At 38.1% G+C, this 18,577-nt stretch overlaps 1 protein-coding gene across 2 annotated transcripts; it reads right to left on the bottom strand.

The window, feature by feature from the left end:
- Positions 1-122: 122 nt before the first annotated feature.
- Positions 123-10,281, bottom strand: LOC103467736 (CCN family member 1-like). 2 transcript variants are annotated; one of them, XM_017307177.2, is made up of 6 exons: positions 10,120-10,281; positions 7,513-7,726; positions 5,613-5,860; positions 4,338-4,482; positions 4,053-4,234; positions 123-1,752 (listed from the first exon to the last, which is right to left on the bottom strand). In XM_017307177.2, the coding sequence occupies exons 1-6, from the start codon at positions 10,168-10,170 to the stop codon at positions 1,447-1,449; spliced, it is 1,146 nt and encodes a 381-aa protein (XP_017162666.2). In that variant the 5' UTR covers positions 10,171-10,281; the 3' UTR covers positions 123-1,446. The 2 variants fall into 2 exon arrangements, with proteins under 2 accessions (XP_017162666.2, XP_017162667.2); XM_017307178.2 differs by having other exon boundaries at positions 4,338-4,464.
- Between the last annotated feature and the right edge of the window lie 8,296 nt (positions 10,282-18,577).

Below are 18,577 nucleotides of genomic sequence, written 5' to 3'. Positions count from 1 at the left end.
AAGATACTGTTTTATGAGCAGATAATTAAACTCGCCAGCAGAGGGCAGCACTATAGTTTGGGAAAAGAAGACGAGATAAATATATATAAACGGAAAAGAAATGTAATCAAACAGAAATGCAATTGTAATTGGCTGAAATTGTACTTTATTCTGAACCAAATCTCTTTTCGGGTGAAAGAAATTTGGTTAGGATGTTCAAAACAACTCAGCAACCGTCGTGAAAAAGAAAGTACTGAAGAATAATCTCTATTGGTGCTGAAGCTAGTTTTAAATCACTGTCAACTACGAGAAAAACTCCTGCTGCAAAAGTCAATATGTCAACTTCAACTGAATGTTTAAGCCACACACATGGGCTGGAAAAGGTGACTACCTCCTAACTAACTTCACCTCAAACTGACGAGCTGAATATTAGCAAAATATCTCACAAAACTGGGTTGAATCAGATAAAACAAGCTGAATGACCCTGAACTTAACCAGTCTCAGTTTATTTAAAGACATTTATGTTTGTGTTGTGTGAAGTTTTGCAATGGAGATGAACTGACAGAAATAGACAAACTTTACTCTTTGTGTCTTAGTTTAGAAGTATCCATCCAAATGAAAAGATATTAATATATATATAAATAAAACTACAGGAATTTAATTTTATTTCTTATAAAACAGCATATTTATCCTGACATTATGACTATTTGTGTACGACTTTATCTTAATACTACGACTTCTCATAATTGTATTTTTAAAATTTTTTTTAGTGTGGGTCTAATACTCCGTCGTATAATATAACAGATATTTGTGAATGAAATCTTATTTATCTCACTCATTGCTGGTTCATTTCATGCTGAATTCTTTGGAGTTGAGACAGTGACTTATTTAACCTGACTTCAGGTTTTCAAGTAAACCAAGTCACTGTGTGCACAGCAGCTGATGTTTGTTTTTTACATATTTTCCTTTCCACCTAATGCATGACATTGAAGATTTAAATACAAAACAGCCTACGTCATTTTCCTTCGGTTGTCACTGAGTAGTCAGTGCGTTATTAGACATCCAGCGATACTAAAGATTCCCTTTCACTGGCCCTGCATGACGGTCAGAAATGTCCATGCCAAGTAAAGTGCTTTGTTGCTTGTGTAGAGTTTCTCCCCTGGCCGATCGAAGCGTTTCATCTTCCATAAATGAAACCTGCAATCAGTGCGGAGTGCAGAACGGATGGGGATTTCAGGGCTCTTAATTCAGGTCCCACGTCAGGCTTAAACGAGAACAGGCGAGTGTACAATCCACTCCGGTCGCACTAAACGATGTGGGTTGCTTTCAGGTAGTGACTAATAATCCTGGCAGTGCATCTTGCCTTTTGTCTTCTCCATTTTGGAGGCAGAAGCAGAGAAGCGGCTCCTTGTCTCGGAAGGTTCCTCCTCTGAGCTGATTTTCCAAACGACAATCCTCACATCCAGGCTAATCGATGAACTTGTGTGTGTCGCCGTACATCCAGTGCTGTGGAGGCAGCGCCGCTTCGTTGAGGTGGCCACAGTCACGGCTGCATTTACACGACTGGATGAACATGGTCGGCTTCCGGAAGCGCTCGCCGTCCGGGCAGACAAAGGTCACAGGCACGGTGCGCGTACGGCGCGGCGAGCAGCAGCGGCCGTTCGTACACACACCGCAGTAGTTCGGTCGGTAGAGACGAACGCTTTGACATTCTCCGTAGGAAAGGCGGACGGGCTCTGGGGCTTTCTGCGTCGGGGAGCAGTGCTTACCTTTCTGTGGTTTGGATAGACAGAAAATAAAAATGTTATTAATAGTTAAGGTCTTCGCCTTAACTAAATGTACATTGGGCAGAGTGGTGCAGGAACCAGTTAGGTTAACTTGGATAGCATTTACTTTTAGGAGTATTTTTACTGTGCTGCAATGTTTTTCTCATACTTGACACACTCTAAGTAACTTCTCTGATGGAAGAACAAGCATGTTCTTACCAAAAATTCACCAGACACACACACCTGCAGTTTTTGTTAAAGTTTCATGAGTTTCATAGTGAAAGAATTTGATTTAGATTTTTTTTCTTTTGCCTGATTCTGTTATTTTGCAATTCTGTTATTTATATCATTTTAATCTTTAAAATACCAAAATGTCCACATATGTCAGAGCTTAAAACTACATCTGGGAAAAGGTCTGTGGGACCACCTGAAAAAGGTCGATTACAAACGATATCCTCAGAGATTTGGAGAACTTTGGTGAGGTAGAGGGCGCAATAAGACTGATTAATGAAATTTAAACCAGAATTATTAGTTTAACTGTTCACACTGGCTGATTGCAGCTTTACAGTTTTTCTGTTTAGCTTAAACAAAACAAGTTATATTCACTTTTTATATCCACTGTATATGAAAAGCTTCTCTAAAATTCAAACTCATCAACATTTGTCTCCACACACAGACATTTCTTATGACTTTTAGCACTAAAGCGTTTAACTCAGTCAAGCTGAGGAATCAACAAAGGATTAATATAGACAGATCATTTCCCTGAACTCTGAGTAAACAGACCGGACTCAGCTATGGACAGTTGCTTTGCAGGAATGCTGAGTATGATGGACTATATTTAAAAGTATCTGCCTGCTACCAAAGCTCCAGTGAGTAAATCAGCACTACGCAGTTCACACTAGATCTAGTGCTACTGAGATTATGCCTGTTCCTAAACTATCAATAAATATTTAACCATAAATATTCGTTCAAGGTCGGAAAATCAAGCTTTTTCTTTTATCCTGCCCATTTTTTAACATTTTCTTTATCCGGTCTTGTGTAGAAAGAGACTTTGTTTTTGTAACCCGGTCGTTAAACACACAGATAAGGGGAGAAAAAAATGACTTATTGATAAGTGTTATCAGAGCTACAGGGTTAGACTTTGTGTGATTAATATTCGTTGGAAGTACAGTTTCCTCCAAAGATATTCATACCCTTTGAACTTTACACTGCTTTGACCTGTTACAACACGAGACTTTTATGTTTTTATAGGGATTTTTAAGCGAAAGATAAACACAAAGCCGTGCATAATAATTAACTGGAAGGAAAATAATACCAGTTGAATTTTTAGCCCATAAATCCTTGAATTATGGAGAGAATCAGTGAACATTGATTTTCAAATCTGGACTTTAGACCATGTTGACACGTGTACTGTGTCCACTACGGTACTCGAGGCAAACTGGAAGCAACATTTGTTGTTGCTTGTTTTAAGGTTTCCTCTTCTTCTTGCCACTGTTGGATTCTTGACTTGGTCTTTATGATGCCGTTGATTCACTAATGTTTTCTCACCTTCACAGGGGAACCTGATTCATACTGAGATTAAATTACACACATGTACACTCAGTTTGTTGGTAAAGTAACTTCTAACAGCAGTTTATTTAGAGGTATTATATTAATTAAATCGCACGTCATATTTTTCTGATATTTGCGAACTCTGAACTCAAACTAAATATTTAAAGCTCTCTTTTCTATTCCTTCCTCTTTACACTTCATGTTCTATTTTATGTTCATCTGTGTTTATATGGAGACCAAATGTGGAAAAGTTCAAAGTGTATGACTATGACACTATTGTCCTGATGGACCTGACGTCTCCTCCCATTTGGGTGCATTATGAGCTAAATGTTCCCATGAGTTGGCCAATGAACAACTAATAAAATATCTCCACACAAGCCTTGCTTTCCTCAACTGAAGCTCTTTTAAACAGATTTTTGTAAAATGAGGAAAGTTTTCCAAGGATAAAACCGTATAAAGTGCATTCAGTGTTCATGAGCCGTTTACTTTCTCCGAATTGCTTAAACTGCTGTTGACGTCAAAGATATTTTGCTGTTGAGAGCGCTCACTTGCTCATGTTTCTGCAAATACTTTATGACAAAGATAGTTTGTAGCACAAACTATGATCAAATTTCAAAACCCAAAATATTTTACCTATTTTAGTATGAATTTAGTCATGCAGTTTGTCAACTCTGAACTCAACTATCAGCTTATTGATGAAACTTGTTTCCATTATAAGCTAATTTTCAGTATTTGACCGAATGGCATCAGACCCACCTTGGCTGGGACGGTCAGACTGCGGCACGGCCGTATGGTGCAGATTCTCGTCTCCTTCTCCAGTTTGCACTGCAGGTTCTCGTTGGTGATGCGAGAGGAGATGCCCATGCCGCAGCTGCGTGAGCACTGGGACCACTCAGTGGTTTGGACTGGACACTTTTTCTCCTTCGTGGTGCCCCACACTGAAGAAGGAGGATGAATGTCAGAGACAAAAAAGATAATGAGAGGTTCCTGATTATTTCCTGTAGCTTTCCCTAAACACTGAATGTAAATCCTTTCTGTTACCAGGCATGTGTTTGTAGCCCCGTCGGTTTTCCCAGCCGTTTGTCTTGACGTGTGTGATGCCGTCATCCAGGTTCAGCTCATTCTGAGCCCCTTGAGTGACTGCATGGGACCGAGGTCTGGGCAGATGCTGTTGTAAAGGAGGGATCTGTAGTCACATGTAGACAAGTCACATGGGCCACTTATGTTACGATCAGTGATGAGCAGTAACACATTACTGTAATTCGATTACGTTTTTCAAGTAACGAGTAAAGTGAGAGATTACAATTGTAAAAAAGGTGATAATTGTTGCGTCTGTGCAAGCAGACTGAGGAAACACCTAGCAAGCTGCAGAGACCGGCAGATCTGCAGCTACATCTAATTCCACCAGACAAACCTCTGATATTCCCTCTACAACAGAGTATTAGGGCCAAAAGAAGAAATAAAAAAGTTAAATTACGAGAATAAAAGTGAAAAGTATGAGAATAAAGTCATAATATTACCACTTTATTCTCCTTTTCTCTTTGCTTTATTTTTGTACAACTTTATTCTAGTAATATTCTGACTATTCTGGTAATTTTATGACTTTATTCTCGCAATTTTATTTTTTTAAATGTTCTTATTGTGGGGTTAATACTCTACCCTACTCCTCTTCTGCTAAGCAGGTGAAAATAAACAGAAAACATGTAATAATAATTCATTATTAGTCCTCTCTGCACTTCACAAACTGTTAAAAGATGTAAATGTTATTAATTCGGAGTACAGTCAGGAGAGACTGATTTAATTTATCTTATCACTGTATTTTGAAAGGGTTTCAAACACAAAAATAATTGTATTTTATATGGTGGAATATAAAGAAACACTGTTTAACAGAAGAAAGACTTGATTTTCTTAAAATGTATAGTGGAATATGCAGAGAATATGTTTAAATATCCAATAGATTAGTTTAAATATTGCTGCATTGCATTCAGGTTAAACAAGTGAAACAAAAGTTTCTAAAATATGTTTTCATTTGATTAAATGTACATGATGGACTATGCAGAAAAAATAGTCTGAAAGGTGTATTGCTTTGCAGCATATTCAGGTCGTGCATCGTTTTATTCAAAAGTAATGAAGTAATTATTAAAGTAACTAATTACGTTTGAAAATAATTAATCCGTAAAGCAACTGGATTACTTTGTTGGAGAAGTAATCAGCAATTAGAAACTAATTACTATTTCCAAATAGCCTGACTAACACCGGTTGTGATTGTGTTTGTGTTTAGTTTGTTTTTACACAAACACACACACACACACACACCTGGTACTTAGCTGGAAGAAGCCAGGTGTCCTTGTGGCAGTCCACACTGAAGCAGCACCGTCCCGGGATCCGAACCAGTCGAGGGAAGGGGCAGGACGCTGAAGCGGCAGGCAGCTTGTTGCTGCAGAGCGACGTGCAGCCGACGGCTCCGTCTATGCAGGAACACTGGTGCTTGCAGCCTGCATGGAAGATCTCTCCATTCTGGTAGATCCTGTTATTGTACTCGCATGTACGTCCCTCTGATTTTGCTGCAACACGATCATTAAAGAAAGGAAAACATTAAGTTATAACACTACAATTAAAAGCATGGGTAGAAATAGGTCTTTTGCATTTCGAGAAGAGAGATCATTTTGGGAATGATCCAAAACAGAAAAAGCTTTAGTCTGATTTAATGTTAGACAATGACAGTATCTCTAGATATCTGGTTTAATCTGTATTTATTTAGCACTTTTTCACCTATTATGAAATGCTTTACAAGACTAACTTGGGTAGTGATCGCACACTGTACAATAAATACTGCACATGGAAAACAGATACCAGAACAAAACCTACTTCAAAATCTATTGAATAATGCCAATGAAGCAAAGCCGTAATCGAACAGGACTAGGAACAAAATCGATGTCTACAAACTCAAAACAACTTCAGTCTCAAATTCCATTCGTTGTTATCTGCTGTTATTGACAAGGAAATGTTGAAAAGGTTTAAAAAGTTCCCGTACAGGTGAGTTTGTTTCTCAAAAGAAACAAACTCTTGTGAGTAGATTAAACAACTACTCACAAGAATGTGGCAGGTTTGCGTCAAGTTTGGGTCTTGGAGGCAGTTATACACCGCTTTTCTTTTGCTGCTTGTCAAATGCTTTCTTTTTGTTACTTTCAGTATTCCTGAGAGACAGCACTGTCCTCCCACGTGTGCAGATGATTGCACAACAACCAATAATCAATAATAACCCGCCACGACTTTGCTACAGAAGTAGTTCAACACACCTGAATCAAATGAAGGCTCATTAGCAATAAATCATATTTCTTGATAGACACATGATTAATTTCGATAGATAATACATCTGACAGAATATTAACTGCTCAATGTATAGATTATTAACTGAACCACAAAGCATTCTGGGAGATGTAGAAAGAGGAAAGATGTTAGTCGCTCAACCTCCAGCTAAGCAAGGTTGGTGGAATCAACTACCTCGCTCAGTCTTTGGTTACCTAGCAACTCACTCATTCTCTGGTTACCTAGCAACAACCTGTTGAGTAAATTAAGCAACTGCAGTTAAAGATTTCCCCACTGTGTCTCATTAAAAATAAACAGCAATGGTGTGGAGTAAAAATGATGGATAAAAGAGGAAAGGTCACCCTACCAATTTGGCATTATTTCAGATATTATTGATATCAAGTGATGTGAAACGCTTCTATAGTGATACATTTTTCAGCCTTAACCCAGATAAACAACGACCTTGTTGTAATACTACAGGGCTGCCTATGTACAACATTTGTTTAATCAAAAGAAAATTGTACTTATCAAGACTACCTACTAACCTTTCACCTTAACAGTGAACAGAATTACACAGAGTATTTGCTAAGAAGTAAAAATAGGAAAAAAAAGGAAGTGGCAGACTCCTTGTCCCCAAGAAGCAGCTATTTATAGCTCTCAGGGAAGCGCCGGCCTGGTACAGATGGAAAGCGTAATATTATCCCTGAAACCCCCATCACGGCTATAAACCATTTACTACTTATTAAAATGAGTAAGGCTGCATGCTGCCTCACTGCTGCACACCACTTTCACTTTGATTCTCATTTCGGCTTGTTAAAAATTGACCTGACATGACCAGGAGCGGAAAGGGAGGTTTAAATCACAGGAGAGCCATTTTCCAAGTGAGACGTCCTGCTTCCTCCCTCACCTCGACAGACGCCCCAGGCCACTGTCACGTCGTTGCCGTAATTGCACTCCAGCCCTTTGTGGTGGTCGCAGGGCTTCGTGTGGCTGCAGTCTTCATTAAGCTGCGCGGCGCACACCTTGCAGCAGCCGCAGCTGTCTGGCACGGCGCTCACGCCTGGAGGGCAAGCAGGGGGCTGTGCAGGGCATTCACACACAGCTGGGCAGGTAGCAGACACCTGGAGGGATCAACACGTCAAACAAAACCCACAACATGTTGATGCATGCTCAGGTTTAGGAAATCCAAGCAGCTAACATATACATATACACCTCGTGCTTCTCTAGCATTATTTATTGTTGACCTCTCAGGCCAGTGGTCAATATTACTACTTTAATAAAAGGCAGAAACCAGTTATCGTGTTAGTTAGTTGAATATTCTATTGGATATATTTACGATTAATCGGATACAAACATTGACAGTCTGCAGCTTTCTCATTTAACCATGTAAGACTTTTTAATACAATATTAGAAATACAAGTGAGCAAATAATAACAACATACTACTGGTACTTTAATGCCATTCTCTGTGGAAATTCAATGCAAATATTGCAGAAAAAAATTTAAACTGTTAAAAACCTGCATTTGTTATTATATCAATATTTAAAACATTAGCTGGTTCTTTTTGTTTATTTAGCTAAATCTATTAAAAGTCATTGTGGAAGGTTCAGAGAGCCACTTTCGGCTGCAGACCCGACACTTTTCATGTTCAGATGGTTGATTGAGCAGCGCTCTGATGGATGTTCAAAGCTTGAAGTATTTTTTAATAACCTAACCCGGCTTTAACATTTGTTCCTTAACCTTCATGATGCTGTTTGCTCTCTATTGTTCGCTAACAAACCTCCAAGACCTTCATAAAACAGCTGGACTTTAAATTACACACAGGTGCACTGTTTCTACTGAATATGTAGTTTCAGACGGTAATTAATTTCATTAGATTTAATTAATGGGCGTCAACATGAAAGGGACTAAATATAAATGCACAGCAGATGTTTCTGATTTTCAAGTTGTAAAAAAACTTTAATTCTTTCCTTTCACTTCACAAGTCTTGGTCATGATCATATAAAAGCACCATAAAGTTTATTATAAGGTGGCAAAATGTGAAAAAGTTTGTATTTTGCACCGTGTCTCCCCTCACATCAATCAGCTCTTGTTTACTGCTAAAATCTTGTTCCCTGTGCAACAAGCTGTCATCCAGCCATTTCTCTCATAGCAAAGTGACACTTTGTGTTGGTTGGTCAAATAAAATCCCATTTACTGTAAAAGTTGAACCATGACAAAATCTAAAAGTTCAAGTGGCGTTGAAACTTTAACAAGGCACTAGGTTTATTAAATCTCAATTAAATGGTTAAGTAATATTCACTGGTTACATTTCTGATGTCACTAAGCCGCCTGCCTGCACCCACTTAGCATTGCTTTGTTAATGTTTATGTTTTGTTTTATTTTATAGTTCTTACGAATTTTCTTCTTTTAAAACAACCTGCTCCTCTGGAGCTGAAGTGACTCTTTGGATCTTCCACAACTCATGACTAACTTTGGTTAAAAATGATATTAAAAGTTTTTAAATATTGATATAAGAAATATAGTTTTATTTTTACTGTTTCTCTTTTTTCAATGAAATTATTAATTTCCACAACTAAACAATAAAATTAAAACTCAAAGAGAAATTACACAAAGTACGGGCAATATTTTTCTGATTTTTTGTTTGTTTGTTTGTTTGGCTGGAATAACTTTCCATAAATATTATTTTTCGAGAAAATGCATCCATCCTCTTTTTTATTTTATTTACAAAAGTGTTATGTTTTCCTTTGTAAAACCTAAAAATAATAAAATTTAATTAAATAGTGGTTATTTAAAAATGACAATGAATTTGTTTTTAAATGTGCTACCCAAAGGTCTCCATCTGGCCACTCCATATATATTTTTTCTGGTGGAAAAGAAAAACGTTATGTGCTCTGAGCATGTTCACGACAAAATTTAATGTGGTCCTAATGTATATTTTTGCTTCAATCAATGTATACAACAGCATAATTCTAGTAGTAACTGTTGCTTTTCTGTTTTATATAAAAGCATTAGGATCAGGTTAAATTTAGTTTATATTTTTTGTGCAAAGATGCATTAAAACTGCTATTTAGTCTCTTAAGTCAACACATCTAAATCAACTTCACGTATATTTTATTTTACTTATTTTTTGCAGAATGGGGTGGCAGAATGGTGCCCTGATGCCCAGGGGAACCATTCATGGAAGACTCGCCCCTGAATTGCCTTGATAAAGCCCCATGCAGACAATTAGCTTGACTCATGGTTTAAACGCAGGAGCCAACATGTTTCCATTTGTAAAAACCTGAAACATGAGTCGGCACCGTTATTACTAGAAATGACTAACTTCTTTTCTCGTACATTTTAGAACAACAGAAAAATTACCTAAATCATACCAACACAAGAAAAGTTTATTTCACCGAAAAATGTTTCTGTTAACATCACTGACAACAAACTGTACGCAATTATTTATTTGTATTTACAGTACGCTCATATAAATCCGCTACAGTCGACGAGCTGAATGATAAACATCTTACCTGTGTCATGGCGACTGCTGTCATTAGAGTCACGTAGGTCAGAAACGTCATTATTAGCCTGGAAAACGTCTTAAAATAGAGATTAACGTGAAATAAAAAAACAACCTCCGGTGTATTTTAACTTCTTTCCCTCCGTGCGTTTCCTTTTCTCCTCGCTTCACACCGTCAACCTCCCGTTTTATACTGGCAGTGGGCGTGGTTTCCCCCACGCGGCTCGCTTTCTGATAGGTCGGTGGGCGGGGCTTGTGATCAATGCAGCCATTCATGAAACTCCCAGAGCTGCTAGGTATTTTCTTCATGAGTTAAAAATTAAAACGTAGCGGTCGCTTTCAAGTCACATTCCTGCTTATGCGGCCTCCACCCTTCAGAGTAAATATACTCATTCTGCAAGGCCAGACAAGGTAACATTAAGGAGGACATCCACCTCTGAGAGGGGAGAACAAGGAGGAGAACATCTGCTCCGTTTTCCCTGGACAAATTTCATGCCAGAGCAGAAAGCTTAAGTGGAGTGTATTCAGCAATAGCAGCAGTGAGTGAGGATACTCTTTGTGCTCTGCATGGTGAGAGAAAACGCGTTCCCATAGTGTGTTTTTTTTTTTTTTTTTAATTGCTTTGCTTGAATGTTTGATCTGGATCTTTGCTGGGCCGACTGTTTCTGACCATTATTTCTCACCACATCATGCTGACTATAGGGAATAACACATTTAAGATGACTTGGAAAGTAAACGGTGTAGCTGGGAAACAGGTTTATTGTTGCAGGAGCAGAACATATGTCGGCTGGCCTCCTCCCTCTCCTCGCCCCCCTTTGCCTTATTCAAACCGCAGGTTTCCAGCCACACCTGCCCCAACACAGAGACCCTTTTTTGATGAAAGAGATGTGACATGCAGAGGTTTTCAAAGCTAGTGTTCTGGTCTATGCATTATTACTTTTAACGTTTTTCCAGCACATAACGTAAAAAACCTATATAATTTCAGGTTTGGATAAAATTAGTTAATTTTGAACAACTATATCTTCTTTAGATGCTAAATATGCAGCTTTTAGTTCATGTGCTAATCATATTTTACATAGTACCCGCTTGTTACTTAGTTTATTTTCTTTAGAAATTAGCCATTTCTCATTGCATGAAATCAGAAGACAGTGACTAAGCAATATGTGGAACATTTATTTTATGGAAATTATGCAGAGCCTTCCAGATGTTTTCATATCCTTACATTGTCACAAAGTTAATTCTTTTGGGATTTTATTTGGTAGGCTAGCAAACAGTAAGCCAGGGAGCATCTGACTGAAAGGAAAATAGTAACTATCAGTTTTAAAAGATGTAAGGTGTGCTTATATCCACCTCCCTTAACTCTGATACTCTGAAATAAAAACCCGTGCAGACATTTGCCCTCAATAGTGAACTGATGAATAAAATCCATTTGAGATTAATTTATCAGAGGTTTGTTAAAGAGCAGTAGGAAACAAACAGAATTACGAAACAGATAATTTAGGGGGAAATATATTAAAAAGAGAAAAGTGCTCTTTTTAATATCTTTCTTAATATCTCAGTTTACACATTTTAATGCAAAAATGGTCACAGAACAAAGAGCGCTCAGGCAGTCTCATCAAAAGCTTTGTGTTTTATCTCTCCACAGACCCCTAACAAAGTGAAATTAGACACACAGACACCCTTCTCCAACAGTGATGTGAATTTAATGTGTGTTAATGTGGAGAAAAACAAATTATCTCTAGACAGAAATGAGCATTTTTCTTGGGATAGTTGTAGATCTAATTTAAACCATAATAAGTGACCTCAGGAGAGAAGTAAATCTATTTAAGAAGGAATTTAATTAAGTAGACTACAAAACAGTCCACTTTTGTTACCTTTGAGTAGCAGAGCATGTGAAACAATATACTAATGGTTACATCTACTGCTTCAATTGAAACTAAGTTGTTTGTTGCATGGCATGGCATTGTTTGGTGTTTATTAACGAGCCATAATGTCAGAGTTTGGCCATTTTTAAAGTATAAATTACAACAATCTCTGGGATTGTTGTCTGTTGTCACCTGGCTGCTGTCTCATAGAAACACACTGTTCTTAGCTCGCCTAAGTAGCTAGTAATTAGTTTGGTAACCGAGCACAGCAACTATTAAAATAATCCCACAACAACACTGAGATGGGTTTGATGTCATTCCCAGGTTCTGGTTCTGAATTTAGAGGCTAAACAGAAAGAGCCACAGACATTTATTCCTGGTTCTGTCTTCTTGAATTTATACTAAAAGCGTCTCTAAAATTCTCCACTGCACTTATTTTTGAGTAGTTTCTGTGTCTAAGCTAAGACAGTTGTAGTAGAACCACCCATATTTTAATAGCTTATGCTTATTTGCAGTGTATGATTAATTTTGTAGTTCTCTTGCTAATAATTGATACACAAAGTACCACACGCCAAGTTATTATTGGTGAGATATTTTATTACAAGAGATCCAGCAACGGTATTCGTCCAAAAAATGCTGAAGCAAAGTGGAGAAACCAAGAGTTTACGGCATGCTTCAACTCTTTAGCCAACAGGAAGAGCTGTAACAGAATATACTGGATGTGTTTAAACACTGAAACGTAATACACTGAGTGGGAATACAAAATAATATCAACAGATGACAGAGAGTTTGATCCTCATCCCATGTGGCTCCCAGATACAAAGCAGGATGCAACACGATCCTTAAAAAAAACATACAGAAAGGCCGTTTCTGACAGGGGCTTGATGTGGGAAAACAGGAAATGACTAAATGAAAGAGCAGAGGGAATGTTAAGAAAGGCTGGTGAGAAACAGAAGGACGAAGCCAGGATTGAGGTGTGGTGGTCTTAGCAGGTGTTTCTTGGTCAGAGAGTTTGTTTTTTCAGAAGGAGGAGTGTGTGAGTTCCCTGCTGACTGGTGCGATGTACCAGTACTGGGTTTCTGGCAGTCTGGATCCACGGTTTTATAAAAACATGACACTCCTACTTAAACATTTTAAAACCCTCAGGAAGTAGATGCAGAAATGCATGTCAAGTAGCTGCAAAATAACATGTGACTAGGACTAAAGAAAATGAATGAAAATCAGGGTTGAAGGGAAAAAGACAAACATTAAAAAAAGGAAGTTGTTGCAAATTTGCATTGTCATGTAAGACTTTACTATAGTGAGACACGGCATGTTACAATGCCTGCAGTTTGCGAGCAATTTCTCTCAGCTAGATTTTTAAGGAGCAGCAGCCAGAAGATTGAGATTATTGTTTCTCCGGTCGCTTTTCTTTACAGCAATTCGTCAGCAAACGGGCAGAAAGAGGGAAAGGGGGAATATAAGGTCAGCTCAGAAGGTTTGAATATTAAACATTCAGTGTTGCAAAAATAAGAATATTGCAAAAAGGTTACAGCAACCCTGGTGCCAAGGAAGTTGAACTGAAGGAAGAAATGTGGAAGGAAAAGGTTAAGCAGAAACAACAGCTTTTAGAGGATTGTCAAGAAAAATCCAATATGTATCTAATCTTCACCAATAAAACAATAACCTGATGAGATTAATATCTGGTGATGCTCTCCAGTTAATCTGAGTGATCTTATAGAGACAAATGGGCCAAAAGATCGTTCTCTAGATGTGCAAAAAACACAAATTTGACCAGGTTCTGTGGTCTGCAAATATCTTTCTACACTTGAAATAATAATAAAAAAAAACCTACAAGTAACTTTTCAGCAAGATATAAGAGCTTATTTTAAGTCAATTATTCCTTAATACTGATGTAAAAGATTACAGGGGAAAAAAGTCATGAGTGAAATAATCTGCCAGTGGAATAAATACTTTTTAAAATCAATATTGAAGAACTGTTGATTTAAACAAGCTCTGTTTTAAAAAACGCTGATGATTTCTAAATACCGTCATTTTTGAGGTGTCATCTTCTCAGGCTCATGGCAAATTTTCATGTTTCATGGTTCTAACTTCTGGTCTCTCCCATAAAACCCCAATAAAAAAAAAACAAAGATGTCTCTGGGAGTAAAGTGACAAACTGTTGAAAGGTTCAGTGGTATGAGTACTTTTGCAAGGAACCGTGTGAATGGAGCTGGAGAGAAATCTGAGACTGCTCTCGACGTGTGTGAAAGCTTGGGGTGGGGCCCCGTCTGCGCTCACACCTTACATTCTTCCTACAGCATAAAACATAATGAGATATGTGTGAGATCTGGCATTGATGTATGGATCCTGAGGTAATGAGCTGTGCAGTTTGAAGCTCAGTGTTACGTTTCACTAGAACCCAGCGAGCTTTCTGGAGAGGAAGCCAATAACTCCTGAAAAGCAACTTCTGCTGGAAGTCACAGATGAATGTGATCAGTAAAGCATGAAACTCTTTTGTGTACGCTGCATGAAAGCACAAATGCTTTTTTTCCAAGACCGACTGTGGAACTGCTTTGGACACTTTTTAAACTTTTTTCCACCACCTCCAAAACATGTCATCATGCAGACTTCCACCAGATGGAGCCAAACTCTTTAATAATCAATGGGAGGATTTGATCCAGCGGTTAGAATTAAGCATTGAGGAATAAATAAGTTCATTCAATGTGCTGCTCGGTTCGTCTTGAATCTGTTCTCGTTTTGTCACATTACAACCAAAAACCTCAAAATTTGTAGATTTTTTTGTGTTAAAGCACAGATTTTTGCACCTGCTCAACTATAAACTTGCAATGTTTTAAATTAAGCAAGTGGGACGTGTAAATCATTGTAGATCCAATATTTGAAAAGAGTTTTGCCTCAGTAAAAGATAAACTTTGAGTTTGCAAATGTTTTTGGCTCAATTGGAAGGATTTGAGTCACTCCTTATTTGAAAACAGTAGACGATTTTAATAAATTAATTAAAAGCAGATTTGGGTGCATCAAAGACTTCTTTTGAACAAACAAACGAAAAGAATCACTTCATAGATGTGGTTCTATTTACTTTGAAAACAAAACAAAGCAGGGTTATTAAAAGATGAAAACTTTGGTCTGTAATTAAGTTTGTGTTGCAAAAAGTTTGTAACTGCTTTCAGTAATTTTGTTCTAATTGAAAACAAAAAGTTTTCATTTCGAACAACGGCCTGTGCTGCTCGGCCAAATCTGGATCAGTCAGGAGAATGAATGGATCGCATGTTGTTTTAGAAATAAAAATGTTATAAGTGTGAAAAACTTCTGTGTTCTGCCCCTTTTTTTTTCCTTCTGATTTTCATTTGCAAAAACTGTTGCAGATTCAGTTCTATTTATTTCAGATTGTTGTAATGTAACACAATGACAATGTGAGCACATTAAAATAAAATAAAACATAAAGTAAAATCAGATCAGAGTTGATTTGACGAGGCAGAGAAAGTAAAAAGATGCCGAAATGTTTCTTTTTTCTTTTATTCTCCCTCATCTTTAATCAAACACTTGGGGGACAAATAGCTTTGTCTCCATCCGCTCTGTTTCTGTCACTCTTGCTGTTGTTATTAAACTGCTCTCCTTCTCCTTCTCTTTCTTCCTCTCTCTTCCTCTCTCCTTCGCTCCCATAAACCTCTCCACACTGTGACAGCAGAGCACAGTGCCATTGGATCTGGCTTTATTCAGAGCACGCGCCTGTCTCCCATCACCCGTAGTCTCCTGATTAGACCAAACCCCCCCCACCACACACACACACACACACACACACACACACACACACACACACACACACACACACACACACACACACACACACACACACACACACGCGCGCACACACACACACACACACACACACACACACACACACACACACACACACCACTCAGCAGTCACTGGGACTCGCAGCCAGCTGACAGCCATGGAAGCAGCTTTTCCCAGGTAGAGCTGCTCCTCTACCTGGAGACGAGTGAGCCTAATTATCCCACTTGTCCTGGAGGTGGGGATTACCCACCGGGATACTTCGAGATGCTTAATTTTCCGTTGAGACGGATGGGTTTTAAAAACACAAATATAGTTGCCTCCATTAGTTGCTGCAGGAATAAATGCTGTTTATGTCAAATACACTCTAAATGAGCTGGTGGGGGTAATCAAAATAGCAAAACGGTTGCATTGTTATCCTTAATGCCAGAAAATGGTTCTAAACTTCCTATTTTTCATCAGTTTGATCCGTACAGATTTGCAACACCTGATTTGAGATAATTGTGGAAAATATAAAAAGCAAGTCACATTTTTTGTTCAATTTCACAATTACATTGTACTTTATGTTGCTCAGCCACATAAATAAAAAAGGATGACGTTTTCTGTGGTAATGTTACACATTTTGAAAAATGCTTTGGGGATTTTAACACTTTTGTAAAGGACTAAAGTTTCTCAGTCTTTGTTTGTGTTTTAAAGCAGCTGATTGGTTTTAGGAAACAAATCAACCATAAAAGCAGCAAAGACTCTGAATACTGAATACTCAATACTCTAAGACATTTCATAAACAAAGGCTAGGAAATGCTGGGATGACTAATTTTATGTTTCCTTTTACATTAATGATTTTAAATCCCCAAAGCTTAACCAAAGAGAAGCTAAAAAGTGCAGCTGGACTCGAAACGTTGTTTCCAGACTTCCTTCCTCTCCTAAATCCTCTTGTGGATGCTGAAAACTCTGATGTCAGTTTAGGCAGGTATAAAACGTAGCTTTGTTGAAGGTTTTTTTTTTTATGCAGCACTGAAGTGTGACAACTTCTGAGTGCTTTTAGTCACGGAGAATGTTTAACACTTTGCTGTGTTTCTTTAGAAGTAAGAGGAATCAAATCCAGAACTAAAACGGGAAGAGAGAACTAAAAACACAGACCTATGGTGCTCCCAAAACCAGACAGCAGAAATAAAGGCATAACCAATTAGATAGAGTGGAAGTTTTATTGTGAAATTTTGTGGCACTATTACGATTATGATATAAGTGACGATAAGAACTGTTACTTCTTTTAAGGTATGACTGTGACTATATTCACAGCTATTGTAGCCCCACAAACCCGACTGTTACTCTTTAAAACATTTATAATACCGGTATTAAATGCATCCTGCAACTGCATTTAATCATATTTTCACATTTATCAATGTTTAATACACACTTATCAAACAGGGAATGGAGGAAAATAGCAAAAATAACACTCCCTACAATGATTAAGTTAAACATCATGAGCTGGAATTTATTGTGACAACAATAAATAAAAATCTTTTCATGAGAAATACATCATGACAGATGATAAACGATACAATAAGTCTAATCCTATAACCAATGAATGTAAAATTGAACTAGGTGTGAAACAGCTCAGGGCAGAGAAGCTTCACTTTTTTCCCAAATTGTGAAATTTGTTACCATTACAAGAGAGAAGGATTTTCCTGCTCTATCCTGTCATCATTTACACTTTTTTCCTCAAATCCTCCTCTAATTTATTTTTTGTTTCCTCGTTCCTCACACACATTTATACCCTTTGCTTTATTCACATGAAAACACACAGAAAACAGTCAACAAGCAGATATTTCAGTGTGTAAAACGTAACTCCTCCTCTTCCTCGTTCCCCCCTCCTCTCTCTCTCAGCTCTCTCTGACCCAGCTGGAATGAAAGTATTATGTCACCTCTCAGCCTCCGTACCCATCTCCCATCTGCTTCCTTCTCCCTGGGAATTTTGTCATTCCACATCGTCTTCCCAGACAAACTCAGAACTCATCTATGTTGTCTATACAAGGACTTCACATGTTGGTTTGGCATAAACATTGATCAGGTTTAAAAACGGACGTATTCCTTTGGTGGAGGAACATTTTCCAGACCAGTGGATGGTTGAATACCTCTGAAACTGTTCTGCCGACAGAGTCAGAGAGCTTTAAATCAATGTTCTGCTTTCTGATGCTTCATAAGCCACTTTAAAACTGCAGTCAGATTTCAGGAGCTTGTGTCGAGGTAAAGATGAAAAAACTCCCATCACTCTCATGCCTTTGCAAATCTTTGTGTCTCCAATAAAAGAAACTCGTTAAAGTAGTGAAAGGGTGTTTCTTCACATCCTTTGATATAAGCTTTGACCTAATCATGATGTTCTCTAAAAACTATATTTGAGTTGTAGAGCGTACTATACATTTTTTGGAGAAACAAAAACAAAAACTGGAAACGTACCAAGCTATAAACCGCAGGTATCTCCGCCGCTCTCGGTTTTCCATAAGGACGCAGCAGAGGGCAGTAGAGGGCTGCGTCCTTAATCCGTCTCCAACGCCGAACCATGGTTTCGTTCACGCCGAGCTTACAGCGGCTCCATCTCCCCCCTGTACTGCCAGATCGATAGCCCTCAACTAAAAAGCTGCATCATATGAATTTGAAGAAATTTCTCAGTCGTGCCTGCTGCTAGCAAAGAAGAAATTAGCCGTTCTTCTCTGATTTCCAATTTTGAGTTCCAATGATTCACTTCCTGCTAACGCGCCCCCTGGTGGTTGAAGAAAAATCCACAGAAAAGCCGCGCCGGGCTAAAAG

Source organism: Poecilia reticulata, chromosome 1, assembly GCF_904066995.2.
Source record: "Poecilia reticulata chromosome 1, P_reticulata-male-v2, whole genome shotgun sequence".
Classification (NCBI taxonomy): domain Eukaryota; kingdom Metazoa; phylum Chordata; class Actinopteri; order Cyprinodontiformes; family Poeciliidae; genus Poecilia; species Poecilia reticulata.
The sequence above is the reverse complement of the archived record's forward strand: the minus strand, read 5'-3'. Positions and strand labels throughout refer to the sequence as shown.

What these genes read in the sequence shown, in the direction of transcription:
- LOC103467736 (XM_017307177.2), bottom strand. Translation starts at nt 10,170, where the DNA reads ATGACGTTTCTGACCTACGTGACTCTAATGACAGCAGTCGCCATGACA. An exon ending in GGCCTGGGGCGTCTGTCGAG is followed by an intron (nt 5,861 to 7,512) that starts GTGAGGGAGGAA and finishes ATCGTGTTGCAG; the next exon opens with CAAAATCAGAGGGACGTACA. An exon ending in TTCTTCCAGCTAAGTACCAG is followed by an intron (nt 4,483 to 5,612) that starts GTGTGTGTGTGT and finishes ATGTGACTACAG; the next exon opens with ATCCCTCCTTTACAACAGCA.